The sequence below is a fragment of the Sus scrofa genome, chromosome X (assembly GCF_054392235.1).
Source record: "Sus scrofa isolate SSC_HxYL_T2T_F1_AM1 chromosome X, Sscrofa_HxYL_maternal_Yorkshire_Landrace_v2.0, whole genome shotgun sequence".
Classification (NCBI taxonomy): domain Eukaryota; kingdom Metazoa; phylum Chordata; class Mammalia; order Artiodactyla; family Suidae; genus Sus; species Sus scrofa.
Genome location: NC_139401.1, coordinates 29,683,423 through 29,702,069, shown reverse-complemented (window position 1 = coordinate 29,702,069; position 18,647 = coordinate 29,683,423). Strand labels below are relative to the sequence as shown.

Here is an 18,647-nt window from a genome sequence, read left to right as displayed (position 1 = left end):
CATATCCTTTTAATGGAGAGGTCTCTGGTTCCCCCAACCCAGGATAAAAATGACCACTCCAGTGAATTCTGAGTTCTCTGAGGTCCTCTATCTGAGGGTCTGGTCCTGCTCATCACTGCCAAAGTCTCATCTAGCCCACCAGGCAACCTCACTTAAAATTACCTCTCACTGAAGGATTTGCATTCCTAAGGCTTCAAATTGCCTTGCCTCAGGATATTTACACTGGATTGCTTTCTGCTCCAACCACCTCCCCTCTTTACTCATACCTTTTACTTGTTCTTTAGGTCATAGGGAGTATCTCACCATCTTTTTATGTAATGGAAGCTCCTAGACTCTAAGATTCATTGGGGGCTAGATCTTGTTTTTTGTGGTTGTGGTTGTTTTGGGGTACTAGTATGAAGCCTTCCAAAGTCCTCATTCTCTATTAGTGACTGGGAAATAAGAGAGTCATAATGTGGTATAAATCATTAGAATTTATCGGAGTTCCTGTCGTGGCGCAGTGGTTAACGAATCCGACTAGGAACCATGAGGTTGAGGGTTCGATCCCTGCCCTTGCTCAGTGGGTCAAGGTTCCGGCGTTGCCGTGAGCTGTGGTGTATGTAGGTCACAGACGCGGCTCGGATCCTGCGTTGCTGTGGCTCTGGCGTAGGCTGGCAGCTACAGCTCCGATTCGACCCCTAGCCCGGGAACCTCCATATGCTGCAGGAGCGGCCCAAGAAATGGCAAAAAGACAAAAAAAAAAAAAAAAAAAAAAAAAAAAAAAAAAAAAAGTTTATCTTACACTTCTGAATAATCTAAGCAAATCCAGGTATATAACTTTTACAAGAAGAAATGCGAGAAGGAATTAGGTAACCCCCAAATTGACAATCTTTTCCTTATTTATTTATACTCTTTCCTTATTGATTAAAAGTATATAAAGTGCCTACTGTATACTATGCATTCTGCTCAGGCTACAGCCACAAATAAGACAAAATAACATGGGATCGAACCCATGTCCTCATGGATACTAGCTGGCTTCATTACCACTGAGCCATGATGGGAATGCCTAAAAATTTTTATTGAGGTATGAGTGACATACAAAAAGCTATGTACATTTAACATATATAACTTGATGAGCTTGGAGACAAATAGCCATGAACTATCAGTATAATGTATGCCATAAACATATCCCTTACCTCTAAAAATTCCTCCTGCCCTCTTTAACTACTTAATTTTCTTGGGGGGGGGCAAGAATGATTTATGAAACATCCATCTTTTCAGCAAATCTTTAAGGATCCAGTATGGAATTAAGTATAGGCTCTATGCTACGCAATAGATTTCTGGGAATTATTCACCTTATATAACTGAAAATTTGTGCCTTTTGACAAACACTTCCCCATTACTCCTCCCAGCCCCTGGAAACCACCATTCAACTATGTTTCTATCAGTTTGTTTTATTTTTTTAAATTTTATTTATTTTATTTAATTTTTTGCTCTTTTTTTTAGGGCTGCACCCACAGCATTTGGAGGTCCCAGGCTAGGGGTCAAATTGGAGCTACCGCCACCAACCTACACCATGGCCACAACAAGGAGGGATCCAAGCTGTGTCTGTGAACTACACCACAGCTCATGGCAACGCCAGGTCCTTAACCCACTGATCGAGGCCAGGGATCAAACCTGTAACCTCATGGTTACTAGTTGGGTTTGTTTCTGCTGCGCCATGACAGGAACTCCAGTTTGACTATTTTAGATTCCTGATATATGTGGTATCAAGTATTTGTCCTTCTGTGTCTGGCTTATTTCAATTAGCACAATGTCTTCTAGGTCATCTCTGTTGTTACAAATGACAAGATTTCCTTTTTAAGGCTTTAAATATCAGTCCATTGTATGAATATACCATATTTTCTTTATCCATTCGCCCATTAATGGACATTTAGTCTGCTTCTATGTTGTGGCTACTGTGAACAATGCTACAATAAATATGGGAATGCAGATAGCCCTTGGATATCCTAATTTTAACTCCTTTGGATAGCTACTCCGAAGTGGGATTACTGAATCATATGGTAGTTCAAGTTTTAATTTTTTGAGAAATCTCAATACTATTTTCCATAATGGTTGCACCAGTTTATATTCCCACTAACAGTATAAAACAGTTCTCTTTTCTAAATGCTTGCATTTAGCTTACTCTCTACTTGCTGAGAGAGCAAGACAATCAATTTTATTATGGTTGTGGTAAGAGCAATTATCAAATCTACTCTCTTAAATTTTTAGGTGCGTAATATAGTATAGTTAAATATAGGCACAACGTTACACAGCAGAACTCTAGAATTTATTCATCTTGCATAACTGAAACATTATACCAGGTGAAAAGCAACTGCTCATTTTGCCTTCCCTCAGCCCCTCTGTGTTCTATGTGTTTGATGCCCCTAGATCCCTCATCTAAGTAAAATCATGCAGTATTTGTTCTTTCATGACTGCCTTATTTCATTTAGGATAATGTCTCCCTGGTTTATCCATGTTGTACCATATAACAAGATTATTTATTTATTTATTTATTGCTTTTTAGGGCCACACCCGTGAGATATGGAAGTTCCCAGGCTAGGAGTCGAATCAGAGCTGGCAGCCTACACCACAGCCACAGCAGTGCAGGATCCGAGCCTTATCTGTGACCTACACCACAGCTCATGGCAATGCGGGATCCTTAACCCACTGAGTGAGGCCAGGGATCAAACCCACATCCTCATGGATGCTAGTCAGTTTTGTTATCGCTGAGCCACATTGGAAGCTCCCATGATGATTATTTACCACTCATTAAGAGGAAGTGGATCATCATAAAAGTCTTCCTTCTTGTCCCCTTCATGTTGAGTAGGCTGAAGAGAAGGAAGAGCAGAGTTGGTCTGGCTGTCTGAGAGGTGGCAGAGATGGAAAAGGTAGAAGGGGAGGAGGGAGAGGCAGGCACACCTGGTGTAATTTTATGGAAATACACTGTATTTTTTGTCTGACGTTTTTGCTTTTTCAATTCTCTAAAAAAATGTCTATATAGCACCAATCCTTTTCCCACTGTTTGCTATAGTTTTAATGCCCGTGTCATAGGAGGGTCTGTGTCATCTTGGATAATCGGAACTTTTCTGCCAGATTATTTAATGTCCATTTTTTTTCTGGCCCTGCTTCTTCGCATCTCCTTCCTCATCATCTGGCACTGGATGGGAAGCACTCATTTCCATCAAGGCATCTTCTGTTAATTCCTGTGGTGTAGTGTCTAATTAACTCTTGAATTTCCCCAAGATCCATATCTTGGAACCCTTCACCTTTTTTTGCCTCATCCCCAGTCTCTTTTATGATTTCTTTGATTCACCCTGTTGCAAGTCCTGTGAAGTCATGCACAATGCCTGGACAATTTTCTTTTTCTTTTTTTTAGGGCCATACCCATGGCGTATGGAAGTTCCTAGGCTAGGGATCAAATTGGAGCTGCAGCTGCCGGCCTACACCACAGCCACAGCAACATGGGATCTGAGCTGTATCTATGACCTACATCACAGCTCACAGCAATGCCAGATCCTTAACTCACTAAGTGAGGCAGCAAGGCCAGGGATTGAGCCCACATCCTCATGGATACTAGTCGGGTTCGTTTCCACTGAGCCACAATGGGAACTCTCTGGACAATTTACTTTAGCAGGAATTTACAGTTCTAGGCTTATAACTTTCACATTTTTTTCTATAACAACACTGGCATCTTCGATGGTATAATACTTCCAAACTTTCATGATCTTCACTCCATCATGGTTCTCTTCAATAGCATTGACAATCCTTCTCAAAGAGCATCATGTGTAATGAGCCCTAAAGGTCCCTAGGATCCCCTGATCTATAGGCTGAGACGTTGTGTCTGGGGACAAGCAGACCACTATCAAGCCGTCAGTGTTGAACTCATGGGGTTCTAGGTAGTGTGGGGGGCACCTTCCAATATCAAAAGAAATTTGAAAGGCAGTCCCTTACTGGGCAGGTACTCCCTGACTTCAGGGAAAAAGCATTGATGGGACCAATCCAAAAAAAAAGGGTTCTCCTTGCCCAGGCCTTCTCACTGCACAAACAAAAGAGTGGCAGCTGATGTTTACCTTTTCCCTTCATGGCTTGGGAGTTAGCAGCTCTATAGGTAAGGGCAGTCCTGATCATAAACCAGACTGCATTTGCACAAAACAATAGCGTATCCCTTCCTGCTTTAAATCTTGGTGCTCACTTCTCTTCCTTACCAATAAATATCTTTTGTGGCATTTTACTCCCAGTATAGGGCACTTTGATTTGCATTAAAAACCTGTTCAGGCAGATCTCCTTTCTCCTCAATGACTTTCTAACAGCATCTGAGAACTTATGTGCTGCCTCTTTACTGGCAAAAACTGTTTCTTCTGTTACCTTTTGTTTTGTTTTGTTCTAGAGCCAAACCCTTGGCATATGGAAGTTTCCAGGCTAGGGATCAAATCAGAGCTACAGCTGCTGGTCTACACCAGAGCCACAGCAACATGGGATCTGAACCGCATCTGCCACCTACACCAAGGCTCATGCCAATGCCAGATCCTTAACTCAGTGAGCAAGTCCAGGGATTGAACCTGTATCCTCATGGATACTTGTCGGATTCTTTTCTGCTCTGTCACAATGGCAACTCCATTCTGTTGTCTTGACACTTTTTTTTATTTTTTTGTCTTTTTACGGCTGCACCCAAGGCATATGGAATTTTCCAGGCTGGGGGTCAAACCAGAGATACAGCTGCTGGCCTCTATCACAGCCAAAGCAACACCAGATCCAAGCCACGTCTTCTACCTATACCACAGCTCACAGCAACTCTGGGTCCTTAACCCACTGAGTGAGGACAGGGATGGAACACACATTCTCATGGATCCTAGTCAGTTTCGTTAACCACTGAGACACAACGGGAACTCCCTTGACAGTTTTTAAAGCCAAACCGCTTCTCAAAATTATCAAACCATCCTTTCCTGGCATTAAATTCTCCAGCTTTAGATCCTTCATCCTCTTTTTGCTTTAAGTTGTCATATAATGACTTCACTTTTTCTTAGATCATGTTAAAGTCTATAGGTAAACTTTTCTTATAGCAATCCTTGACCCGCATAAAAACTACATTTTCAATATGAGATAATGAGGTATTTTGCAAAAAGTGCAAGGTTTTCATACCTGCTGCTCTAGTTGCAGTGACAGCCTCATGAATTTTCTTTTCTTTTTTAACAATGGTCCTTCTGCTGGATTCATACATCTTGAAATGGTGGCATCCGCAGCTGCAGGCCTCAATTTACGGTACACATCAATCAATTCAACTTTTTCTTGTGCTGTTATGACTTTTTTCTGCTTCTTGCGAGCACTTTCAGCACTACTAGTGGCACTTTCTATGGGCCCCGCAGTGTTATTCATGGTTTATGATACAGTACTAAACACGAGAAATACTGGAGAACTATGAGAGATCAGTTTTTACTGAAATATACCATTTATTAGTGAAACTGTGCCTCTGAGAATGATTAGTGTCACATGGTATCTTAAGCAGATATTCGGAACACTTGAACTCAGTGCAATAGCAATGGGAGGGAGCTAGGAAATTATTGCAGTAGGACAGTGTGTACTATGAAGTTATGATTTAATACTGTATCTTTATTTTTATTTTTTGGCCACTCCTGAGGCATGTGGAAGTTCCCAGGCAAAGTATCAAACCCGAACCACAGCAGTGAAAATACCAAGTCCTTAAGCAATAGGCCACCAGGGAACTCCCTAATACTGTATTTTTACATTCATTTATATTTCTCTTGTTTGGGGATGGTGCTATGCATGGTCTGTAAGTGTTTATATGCATAAGTTTTGATAAAACTTAACTTTTTATAATAGATTTTTGTATATTTTATGGTAGTAAGTGATAACATAGACTAGACAAATTTTATGCACTTACGACATACCTTTTTCCTAATTGTTTGCTATTTCTAGGCTATGCAGTACATCTCTTTCTTAAAATGGTCCCAAATCTCTAAAACGTTTCCCAAAATATTTACTGAAAAAAGTCCATGGACCTGCAAATTCACATTTTTGTTATTCAAAGATCAACTGTATACTCTGAAGTGGGATTGCTAAATCAAGTGGTAGTTCTAGTTTTAATCTTCTGAGGAACCTCCACCATCTTCCATAGTGGCTGTATCACTTTATATTCCTACCAACAGTGTACAAAAGCTTCATTTTTCTCACACCCTTGTCAACACTTGTTATCACTTGGCTTTTTTATAATAGCTATCCCAACAGTTATGAGATGATATCTCATTGTGGCTTTGATTTGCATTTCTGTGATGATCAGTGATGCTAAGCACTTTTTCATATATCTGTTGACCATTTATATGTCTTCTTTGGAAAAATATTCAGATGCTCATTTTTAAATCGAGCTACTTTTTATGTATGTATTTATTTATTTTTGGCTTTTTTTTAGGGCCGCACTCGCGGCACATGGAGGTTCCCAGGCTCGGGTCTAATCGGAGCTGTTGCTGCCAGCTCATGGCAATGCCGGATCCCTAACCCACTGAACGAAGCCAGGGATTGAAGCCACAACCTCAGGGTTCCTAGTCAGATTTGTTTCCACTGTGCCATGATGGGAACTCCTGAGCTACTTTTTAAATTAATTTGTTATTGAGTTACATGAGTTTTCTTTTATTATTTGGATATTAACTATTTATCGGATATATGGTTTGCAAATATTTTCTATTTCACAGGATGCCTTTTCATTTTGTTGTTTCCACTGCCGCACAGAATCTTTTTAATTTGATGTAGTCCCACTTGTTTTTCCTTTTCTTGCCTGTTTTTCTGTTATCAAATTAAAAAACAAAAAATATTACCAAGATGAATGTCAAGGAGATTCCCCCCATGATTTCTTCCAGGAGTTTTCTGGTTTCTGGTTTCATTTTCAAGTCTTTAATCCATTCTGCATTTTTTTTTTAGTATCATGTAAGGAAAGCAGTCAGTTTAATTCTTTCACATGTAGATATTCAGTTTTCTCAACACCACTTATTGATTGAGGATACTATCCTTTCTCATTGTGTATTCTTGGTGCCTATGCAAACCATATATGCATAGGTTTATTTCTGGGCTTTATTCTGTTCCACTGGTCTGTGTGTTTGTCTTATGCTGGAATCACAATATTTTGTAATACAGTTCGAAGTCAAGAAGTGTAGTGCTTCCACCATCTTTTCATTTCTCAAGATTACTTTTTCAGTCTTTTGTGGTTTCATATGAATTTTAGAATTTCTATTTCTTTGGAAAATCCCCTTGGAATTATGATAGGTATTGGATTGAATCTATAGATCACTTTGGGTAGTTTAGATATTTTAATAATATTAATTCTTCCAATCCATGTACTTGGGATAGCATCCCTTTCATTTGTGTCTTTTTCAATTTCTTCTATCAGTGTCTTATTGTTTTCAGTGTACAGATCTTTCACCTCCTTAGTTAAATTTATTTATAAGTATTTTATTCTTTTTGACATATTTTAAATAGAACTGTTTTTATTACTCACACTGGTCAGAATGGCCATCATCAAAAAGTCTGTAAACAATAAATGCTGGAGAGGGTGTGGAGAAAAGGGAACCCTCTTACACTGTTGGTGGGAATATGAACTGCTACAACCACTATGGAGGTCAATATAGGTGTATAGAGGTTACTTTAAAAACTAAATATAGAACTACCATATGACCCAAGAATCCCACTCCTGGGCATATATCTGGAGAAAACCATAATTTGAAAAATACATGCACCCCACTGTTCATTGCAACACTATTTATAATACTTAAGATATGGAAGCAACAAAAATGTCCACTGACAGAGGAATGGATAAAGAAGGAGTGGTGTGTATACACACACACACACACACACACACACACACACACACACACACATACACACACATAAAATGAAATATTACTCAGCTATAAAAAGAATGAAATAATGTCATTTGCAGCAACATCATACTAAGTGAAATAAGTCAGAGACAAATATACTACTTACATGTGGAATCTAAGTTTTAAAAAATGATACAAATGAACTTGTTTACAAAACAGAAATTAATAGACACACAGATTTCGAAAACAAACTTGTGGTTACCAAAGGGAAAATGTTGCAGGGGTGGGAGGATAAATTAAGAGTTTGGGATTAACATATACACACTATTATATATAAAATAGATAACCAACAAGGACCTACTGTAGAGCATAGGGTACTCCACTCAATATTCTATAATAACCTATATAGGAAAAGAATATGAAAAAGAATGGATACGTGTAAGTGTATAACACTTTTCTGTACACCTGAAACTAAGACAACATTGTAAATTAAGTATACGCCAATAAGATTTTAAAAAATAGAACTGTTAATTTTTTTCAGAAAGTTTGTTGTTAGTGTTTAGAAATACCACACATTTTTGTGTGTTGTTCTTGTGTCCTGCAACTTTACTGAATATATTTATTACTTCTAACATTTCCCAGGGACTTGGAACATTCACCCCATGCCCCATCCCCAACCTACGGAGGTCACAATCTCTCTTGGTACTAAGCTGTGCCGTTCCTGCTTGAGGGAGGAGCTGATGCCAATAAGTCAAATTGCTGTTCTGACCCATTTCAAGCACCACTGATCTAGGTTTTATGTTCACTTGTGGTACTGCAACTTCTTAATTGGATTCTAGATCTTTTATAAAGGAATTTTGTTACTTACATAATTTTAGTTTTTTTAAAAAAAATTTATTATAGTTGATTTGCAATGTTCTGTCAAAACAGGGGCTGGGAATCTCTATTCCACCATATTGCTGATGTCACTCAGCCAAGACCCTTTTCTTTATTTCTTGATACCAAAAATTTTAACTCAGTGTTCATTCGCACTTGTAAGAAAATCCGAATTCACATGATATGTTATCTTGTTCTGGGTCACACAAAAAGATTCAAGGACTTTTGATTTGTTATACAAAATACCAAAACTTTTATACTTATACTGAAAAACAGCAATAAATGTGTGATATACATTGTTCATAAACATGGATGGTCAAATAAACCTTCAATTACAAGGAATAGTATTTTAAGAATACCAAAAAGAAGCTGCAAAACAGAAAAAGATAAATCTCCCAGTTAATCAAGCAGAGCAAGAAAAAAAGGACAACATATAATGTGTTCCTTTCAGCTCCACCTTGGCGGTCAACTACTTATAATATTTACCTTTCCTTTCAGTCACAAGGTAAAGGATCTGCCTCAGACTTCCTTAGATGTGAGAGGAGCTGCAGGACTTGGCCATGACCATAGTGCCAGGGCTGGCTGCAACTCTGACTCAGGCTCTTTCTCATCTCTCCAAGTCTCTTACATCATCCTGGGTTGGAATTCAGGACTTCGAAGGGCTGACAGCAGGACCCGGATCCTACAGGACCTCAGTTTGCTGTCATGTGCTTCCTTCATTTCTTTTTAAGGGGCTTCACATTTGTATCTGACAACTACTTCTACTGGCCTGAGATTGCCCCTTCTAGACCAAAGCTCTCAAGTCCCTGACAACTGAGACAAAAGAGAGAGGAGATGTTCAACTCAGTGAGGCTGCCTAGAGCCTTCTGGGTTTGAGAGCTGGCAGGGCTAGTGTCTTTGTAACACCCAATATTCTGGGATGTTGCTTGCCCCAGTCTTGATCCACGCGTGTCCTCATATAGGCTCTTGTCACTTTGATTAAAGGCTTCTTGGGAAATGCCACAGCCCTGAAAACTCCCAAGCAGTTTCAGAGCCTCAGGTCCAGGCCTGGGAGCAATGTGAGATGGGAAATCCAGAGTGCAAGTAAGGGGCCCAGGTAGTAGGCTGTAAAAGAAATAAAACATGTTAATTTATTCCTTCTCTTAACCAGACTTCTCTCAAGTAACTAACAGATGAGCTTTTTATAAAGAAAAGGCTAAGATGATTTTTAAAGACCCTGATTTTTTAAGCTTATCTGAAACCACATATGTAGATGATCCTATTGTCAGCAAATAACATCTTTTTTCCCTTTACGCATAGATCACCTTTATTTTGTGTTATTTTTGCTTTGGCTGTGTATTACAAAATAGTAGTTTGAACACAGAGTCCTTTTTATTGCTTGAGATACATTTTGCAGTAATGAGAAAAAAAAGTGAATCAAGGGACACAAGGCTAGCTCAGGCTTGGAGGAGTGAAAGAGTGTGGGTTTTAGACTAACTCAAATCAAGGGCCTATTTCCATCCCTGTTGCTTACCATTCATATGAACTGTGTCCCACTATTAGACTCCAGGAGTGAGCATCAGGCTCTTTAGCTGTAAAGTGAGTCTGATAAGCCCTGTCTGGCAGGACTGGTGGCATGTGGGTGGTAACTGTAAAGCATCTCCTGCAGTGCCTAGCACACACCATACTCCCTTCTCATGACTGTTGGCTGCACTTTCGAACCACAGGTTTTACCTCCCTTATGCATGATGTAAGAGAGCCCGGCCCTGAGTGTCCGAGAGCTGATATCAAAGGGTGGGGTATGACTCCCTGGTCCTCTCTATTCATGGATGGGAAGACCCCTCGGGCCTCACTCAAGCTCCTTGATTTGACTTCTAGTGGGGTCTGGTGCTCTCCCTCTTCTTGACTGGAGGCCTAGCTCCTCAGAGTAAGACCCACACCTCCCTATGATCCAACAGGAGGAAATAAGGTGGCCTTATCTGTCCACACCTGCCCACGTTCTCACAAGAATAAGCTGTAGCCACTGGCTGAGGACTTATGACAGATGGTCCCACTCAAGAGTCCTAAATCAGGGTCCTAAATTTGACTCCTAAGGCCTAAGATTTCTCCCTCTGTTGACATGGGACCACCACCCTCAAACCAAAACCCTAGGTTCCCCTTGGTGGGAACTGATGGGTCCTTTTGCCTGACTTCTGTCTGGGGCCTCCTAGGCTGACAGTACAGAAAATTCTGTGGCTACTGCTGATATAGCGTGTGTTGCCACATTCTTCACTGTCATTACTCTGACTGCTGGCACAACCACCTGAACATATTCCCTGTCTTGACTTGAGGCTTCTCCCCACATACTGAGGCCCCCCATTCCCTGAGACACACCCTTTATCTGGCCACAATAGCCTGTGATCTCCCAAGGCTAACAGGAGTGGAAGGAGTATGTTCTGCCCCAACTATCACAAGGTGAGTGGTCTTTTCCAGTCCCCAGGGTCCTTACCTTGGCTTCTGGCACAATCTGGAAATCTTTCTGCTGAGCTGTGGCAGCCCCCTTTAATGAGGTTCCTCACTTCCAGGAGATGCTCTCAGAGGAATTGATTATGACTCATCATGTTGCCATACCTAAATGACATAGTCTCAGCCTGACAACAGGGACAGTGCTTCACATGGTCCCTTTTCTGGGAGGGATTCTTTCATTGTCATTGTCATCACGTTCACTCCTATTAGGAACTGGGTATCCTTCCTCTGCTGAATGAGGCCTCCTCCATTAGTCAAAGGACTTTAAGTCCCAGAAACCATCCCTCCTCAGGAAATAAGGAATAAACTTAGCCTGAAAGCTCTGACTGTGGCCTCCCAGGGCCAACTAGGGAAGCGGGACTTTTAAGGATATACCTATTTTGGGGTAATTGGCTGACACAATCCTCATATGGGACTTTTACTTTGATGCTGTCATGCCTGGGATTCCACTCTCTGATGAATGACCTGCCTATAAACCAAGATCCTTAGCTCCTCAACACTCCTCAGGCAGAAGTCAGGGGGCACTTGATCATGCTGGCTCTTGCCTATGATTCCCAGGACTGACAACAGAGGAGGGATGAGGTGTAGCACTGTTGGCTGTGGGTTGAGGGAGTTGCTGTGTCTTCACTCTGATTCTGCACCCTTCCTGGGACTCCTTTCTCTGGTGGTCTGAGGCTGTGGCCCTCAGACAAAGTTCTCACCTTTTTGGGACCTGAGTTAAAAGTGTTAGGTACAAGCAGCCAGAACTGTTCTGGACCTCATAGGGTTGCCAACGGGGATGGGACTTTATGGGGTCCTACTGTTCTGGCTGGCTCTTTCCATCAACCTCATTCAGGTCTGTCATCATCATTTCTATGAGACTGATCCTCTTTTCTATCCTTAGACCAAATTTCTTATGCCTTCAGAAGGCTGAAGAGTACGTGAGGTATGCTTAGCCTAACAGCTCTGTCTGAGGTCCTCTCTGTTGGAGAGCAGACAGGACTAGTGACTCGGTGACTCCCCCCCCACCAAATTCCAGGGTGTTGGTCTCCTCAGCCCTCCTACCTGGGGCCCTCATCTTGGTTTCTGTCCCTTGGAATAAAGGCTTCTTGGGAAAGTTCACCTCTGCAAACTCTTGAGCAGGTTTTTCTCTTCAAACCTTGCAAAGAATGGATCCCTGTCCCAGGAGTAATGTGACCTGGGGAAGTTGTAGCACAAAGGAGGATTACCAGTCCAGGTGGTGGCCTGTCATGGAAGAAACAGTACATGGATCTATATTTTCTCTTCATCTTCCAGATGAAGTTTCCCAGGTAATGTGTGTTCTGGTAGATTTACTTTCTATAGGGAAGAGACTGTAAGGATGGTTTTGAGAGCCCCTGGTCTTCGGTGGTTATCTAACACCACAAATGTAGGTGACTATACTGTCACCGAATATTGTCCCTTTTATGTATTTATTTGTAACTCTCAAATATTTTTGCTCTGGCTATGTATCCCAATCTGGTAGTTTGAGCACAAGGCCATTCCTTGGATCACCTAAGACAAATTTAGAAGTACTGAGAAAAAAACTGAAATAAGAGACACAGGGTGTGTCACAAGTTGGGAGGGGTAGGACAGAGTGAGCTCGGCAATAATTCAGACCAGGAGTCTAGTCCCAGCCCTGCCATCTGCTAATCCTAGGAAGTTTGGCACATCACCAAACTTGAACTCTGTGAGCCTCAGGCTTTCTACTGTTAAGTGAGTTTGCTAAGCCCTGTCTTATAGGACTGGTGGAATATATGTAATGTATGCAAAGCATCTGTCACTCTGCCTTTCTTGTATTGAGATATTAGGGAACGGCAGTTATTGCTATGATTATCTCGACCTCAGATGTTACTATCCATCCAGGTGGAACTTTTTTTTTTATATATCTAAGAGATGTCAGAGATATGCAGCTTTCGAGCCCCAAAACCTTCCCCACCAGCCTGAATTCTGCTTAGCAATTACTTAGAAAATTAAGTTACATGTTCTCTCCACCCTCTCTTTACCCTTGCCTTTCATTTTTCTTCTTAAAGTAGAGAGTATCTCACCCTCTTCCACAATGACAGCTTCTCTAAGAAACTCTAATTGCATGGGCAGGGGTTGGGTTTTTGTTTTTTTGTTTTTGACTAAACATTCCCAGTACAAGCATGAAGACTTCTTAAGAGCAGATGCTCAGGTAATGTTTGTGTAAAATAAGAGTCATGAACAAGTCATTTGCTGTGATTTATATTTTCCAACATTCTGGAAAAACATAAGCAAATCTGGGTATATATCTTTTACATTTTTAAACAAAGACTAAACGGAGTAAAGAACACCAAGACCTGACCAACTTTTACTCTATCTATCTATCTATCTATCTATCTATCTATCTATCTATCTATCTATCATCTATCTTCTTATCCAAACTATTTTACTGCGGAGTTCTTTTACATTTCCAAGGATATTCCTTTCCCAAAGCAATGCTATCTTGTTCTGGATCACAAAAGTGATTTAAAGATTTCCAATTTGTATTTCAAAAAACAAAACTCTTACTCCTAAATCTGGCAATCAGCAATAAGTGTATGATCCATGTCATTCATATACTTATATTCTAAACCTAAATAAACTTTCTGTTGAAAGGAACACCAACTGAAAAATGCAAAAAAAAAAAAAACCCAAAAGTCAACAAGTTATTTATGCATAAAAGGAACACTGGTTAACAGCCTTTTCCAACCACAAAGTGAAGAATTGGCCTCAGACTTCAATAGGGGCGAGAAGAGTGGTTGGATGTGGCTCTGGAGCGTGCACTGGCCATGGCACCAGTGCCAGCCCTGGCTGCAGCTCTGGCTTGGGCCCTCTCTTCCTCATCTCTCAAAGCCTCTTCATAATGGGGTGGGAAGGCACTGGGGACTGTATCATTGACCTTGGCCAAAAACTCCAGGACTTTCATTTTGCTGGTTTCAGCGCGGGCTTTGGGGCCCCATAAGAACTCATAGCAAGGAGGATCACTGTCAGGCACCTGGCGGTACTCCAGGTACTTTTCCTGCACCAAATCTTCAGTGATGAGCTTCCTGGGCTCCCCGAAGATGAAGTGCTTCCTTCCATCATAGACACCCAAAATATTCAGGAATTCCCAGATCTCCTCCTCAGAGGCACGGTTGCCATTCAAGAAGATCACACCCAGGAGGGGCATCAGAAGCCCATTCTTAGGAAAGCCCCAGCTACCACCTGGACTCTCATCGTTGGGGAGATCTAGGTTGCTGACAAAGATATAGGAATGACTGTTGGGTTTGACTTCCTTCAACTTTAGGCCAAAGACCAGCTCCATGCGCTCAGAGGCTCTCCTGAAAATCTCAGGGAAATGCTCCCTATACCTTTTGTTGATAATCTTCAGCATTTCTGCCTTTTTAATGGGATCCTTCATTTTATACTTAAAGAGCATGAACTGCACCAACATCCCCACCTTCCTGGTTAGAGGATCTTTGTGAGAGCTCTCACTGGAAGTTGAGGCCTGGGTGGAATTTTTACTTTCCTCAACTTGGCCCTTGGCACCTACTTCAGATCTTGAGCGTGTCACACCTGCAGCAGCACTGGTCGTGGCTGGGGCTTTCTGAGGCCCATGAGGAGTGCCAGCAACAGAGGAGCTTGAAGGAGCATCTCCAGGAGCAGGAGAGGAGGAGGAAGTGGTCTCTTCTTCCCCTGCTGTAGTGGCCTGAGCATTAAGACCTTGGGTCTCACCTCGGTTGCGGCGGCGTTTCTCACGAGCACGGAGCTTACTCTTCTGACCACGAGGCATGATGGCTGTGGTCAGTGACAGCAAACAGGAGTACAGGCCAATGGGCAGGTGATTTGAGAACCTGGAAGAGGAGAATGAGTTGATGTGAATCCCTTGAAATAGGGAGATTCCACCTTGGCTTTATCAAAGGCTACCTCTGCAGGTCCCTGAGTGCATGTCTCTAGGAACTCACAGGCTCCTGTTTTTCTGGTCAGCCCATCCCCATAGAGAAACCACAGAGGGCTTAGATTGAGATTTACTCTGCTCCTATCAGCCCTGCCTTGGATTTACTCAGGTGACAGCAGGGGCTGGCAGTAGTGCCCTCTGTATTCAGGTTCCTCTTAGTTCATATTCAGGATTATCAGATCAATTCTGGGCAGAGCCTGGAAATCTTCCCCTCAACTACTCTGAAGGTTATATTTCAAAGCTCCCTGAGATCCAGGAGAAGGACATGAAGGGTGCCTTAGTCTGCTTTCCTGCCAGAGAAAACCCAGTGCTGAGCACTCAAGAGATCCTTTCAGTCCTGAGTTCATTGGGATCACCCTTTGAAGTCCTCACCTTTGCTCATTATAAGGCTCAGCATCACTCTCCATTTGCTGACTGGTTGCTACACCTTCACACTATGGATTGCATCTCCCTTAGACTTGATATAAAGAAGTGAAGGGGATGCTCAACCTTACAGCCCTTCCCTGAGATTTCTTGGGCTGAAATCAAGGGGTTAGGGTGGATGCTTTCATGTCCTCTCTATTCAGGGACACATGGTCCCTTGAGTCCTCACTCAGGTACCACAATTGGGCTCCTGGTAGAGAAGCTCCACTTTTTCTTAAACTGATGCCTATGTGACAGTAAGACCTAGCCTCCCTGTTTCCCAACAGAGAAGTGAAGATAATCTTATCTTCCCAAACGTGGTCTCCCAAGAATGAAAGCTGTTACAGGAAGGCTGATGTCCTTGTGATCCCGCACAAGATCCCAACTCAAGGTCCAAATCTGACTCATGATGGGGTCTCGGATTTCCCCCTCTGCTGACCTGGGACAACTCTCATCAGATGAAGACCCTCACTTCTCTGTTAGCGCATAATGGGACCTGACAGGCACTTATGCCTGACATCTATCCTTGAGGTCTCCCAAGGACAGGAGAGAAGATTTTTTGTAGTTCAAATGGTGCACTGTGGGACATTCCCACAGTCCTCAAGGTTCTCACCAAGACACCCAGCATAACCTGAAATCCTCCCTCACTGATATGAGGTTGCTCCCTGTGACCTGTCCTCTCACCTCCCTGGGATGTCCTGAGAAGGACTGAGTGCAACCCACGTCAAAATGTCCAATTCACCCAAGCCTGAAAACAGGGCTGGTACTTTATATGGCCCCATTTTTTCTGGGAGGGGCCTCCCAACCTCACTCAGTGTCACAACCCTGCATCCTGTTGGGGACTGGACCCCTGTGCTGAAGTGGGCTTAATCCAACAGACCAAGGCTCTCACCTCCCTGAGACCAACTCCAGAGGTAATGAGGGGGCACCAGAGCTGCCATCTCTGCCCGGGGCCTCCACTGGTGAGTTTGTGATTACCAGGTGTAGCCCACAATTCCCTTAGTCACTAGAGGGGAATTTAAGTCACTCTACATCTGTCTACCTTGCCTCGGCCCTCCTAGAGCTGAGGACAGAGGTGTGGCTCAGCGTGGCTCCCTTTGGGGGAAGAGGTCTTAACATTAGCACTCTGGGCCCTCATCTAGGACCCAGATCTCCTCCATCTGTAAGATCAGGGCAACTCCCATAGACCAAGGCCTTCTCTTGGCGGCATGGAAACATTCCAGGCCAAATTCTAATAGCTGTGCTGGGGCCTCCCTAAGGCAGATCGCAAAGGCAGGGTGTGGTTGAGTCACCTAGGTGGGGTGGGGGTGGGTGCGAGGAGAGACAATCCCTTCAGGGGACACTCAGGTCCTTACCTTGGCTCCTGACCAGTCCTGGAAAAACAACTTGGGCCGCACAAACGCAGCGTCCACAGGCGGATCGCCTTGCCTCCCGAGCGGAAGTGGGGGGAGCACATCCGGCCCTGCAGGGTCTCCCAGATCTGACGGCAGGGGTGGGGGCGGGGCTCTGCAGAACTCTGTCCTTTAGGTCAGCCATCATCCCGGTGCCATCTATCAGGGCTGGGGAATTCCTCCCTTTAAACACCGAGTCCTCCAGCTCCCAAACAAAGCCCTCGCCGCCCCAAGTTTTTAGTGGGGAAGCCAGGGGCGCTGCTCTGAGCACCTCCTCCTGATGGGAGGGCAAGACTATGAGTCTCCCTCTTTAGGACAGAGTCCTCTTGTTAGCACTGAGCTCCCCACCTTAACTCTGGTTATGGCCAAGACTACCCTCCACCCTACTGCACCTACCTCTGTCTGCCATGAAGAACTGAGGTCTGATCCTGCTAGATGGGGCCCTTCCCTCCCCAAGATTGCACAGGTGGAAGGAGGGGACAACTCAGCTGAGCTCTCCTGGTCCTCTGGGGCTAAGAACAGTGGAGAACTCCATTTGGCACCCTCTGCTTTGGGGGGGGGTCCCCTCATAACACTCAGGGTCCTTTCCTTGGCTCTTGCTAAGCCCTAGGTTTTTTCTTTGCAGATTTGTGGCTGTTCCACTAGTCCAGGGTTGTCACCTCCATGACACTCTTCAGGGAGATTGAGGGGGTGGCTTTATCTCAAATATCTGTCCTGGGCATATCAGGGTTGACAGCATTGGGGGCATTTGTGGAGCTCCTCTCAGAGGTGACTGGTTCCCTCAGGTCTTATTCAGATAACTGACCACTTGAGAGACTCTGCCCTCTGTTGACCTGAGGCTGCTCCCATCAAATCAAGGTACTCACCTTCTGGAGACCTCCAACTGGAAGGATGAGCCACATCCAGCCGGGACTGTTCTGAACGTCTAAGGGCTGATAGCCTTGGCCAGACTTTATGGAGGCCTGCTACTTGGGCTGGTCCTTCTGTCATTCCTTATTCAGGGTCCTCGTCTTCATCGCCATCAAAGACTGCGACTCCTTCTACTGACCTCCCTTTACTGTTTGTAGGCCAAGGTCTTAAGTCCCTGCGAAGCCTGAAGAATAAGTGCGGGGTGCTCAGCCTGACAGCTCTATCTGGGGCCTTCTAAGTCTAAATACCTGTTTATGTATGGTCCCCTACATTCTGGGGCGTTGGTCTCCCAAGTCTGATAACACTGAGGTCCTCTTGTCGGTTCCTGCCTCTCGAACTAAAGGATTCCTGGGAAATGTCTCACCCCTACAAACACCTGAGCAGTTTCCCCCCTACACACCTTGGTCCCTGTTTTAGGAGTGATGTGAGGTTGGGAAACTGAAGCCTAAGGCAGGAGTTCCAGACAGGTGGTGTGCTGTCAGGGGATAAAATATGCTGCTATTTTCCTTCTCTTCACCAGCCAGACTTAGAGTCTCATGTAAATTCTGTTCTGACAGATTTATATTTTACGGGGAAGGGGCTGTCCAGGATGATTTTGTGAGCCCCTGATCTTTTTAGGTTATCTGACACTGCATGGGTAGATGATCATATTGTCGCTGAGTATTAGCTTTCCTTTTTTTATTCATGCCTGGCATTTATTTTGGTATTCATATTGCTCTGGGAATGTATTCCAAGCCAATAGTGTAAGCATAGTTTTTTTTTTCTTTTACTGCCTGAGATGCATTTTTAAGAAGAGGAAAA

The 18,647-nt window shown here is 43.3% G+C and overlaps 1 protein-coding gene and 1 long non-coding RNA gene across 2 annotated transcripts in view; both read right to left on the bottom strand.

Annotated features, from left to right (window-relative positions):
• Positions 1-13,999: 13,999 nt before the first annotated feature.
• Positions 14,000-17,938, bottom strand: LOC102159844 (melanoma-associated antigen B4-like). Its single transcript, XM_005673516.3, is given in 4 exon segments — positions 14,000-14,162; positions 14,164-15,040; positions 16,902-17,105; positions 17,804-17,938. Coding segments are annotated over 3 exon segments (1,011 nt in total). The 5' UTR covers positions 17,003-17,105; positions 17,804-17,938; the 3' UTR covers positions 14,000-14,129.
• Positions 17,804-18,647, bottom strand: part of LOC146394527 (uncharacterized) — a 178,609-nt gene continuing 177,765 nt past the window's right edge. Inside the window, exon 4 of the long non-coding RNA XR_014835218.1 lies at positions 17,804-18,030. This is a non-coding gene — a long non-coding RNA (uncharacterized LOC146394527). The remainder of the gene's footprint in view (positions 18,031-18,647) is intronic.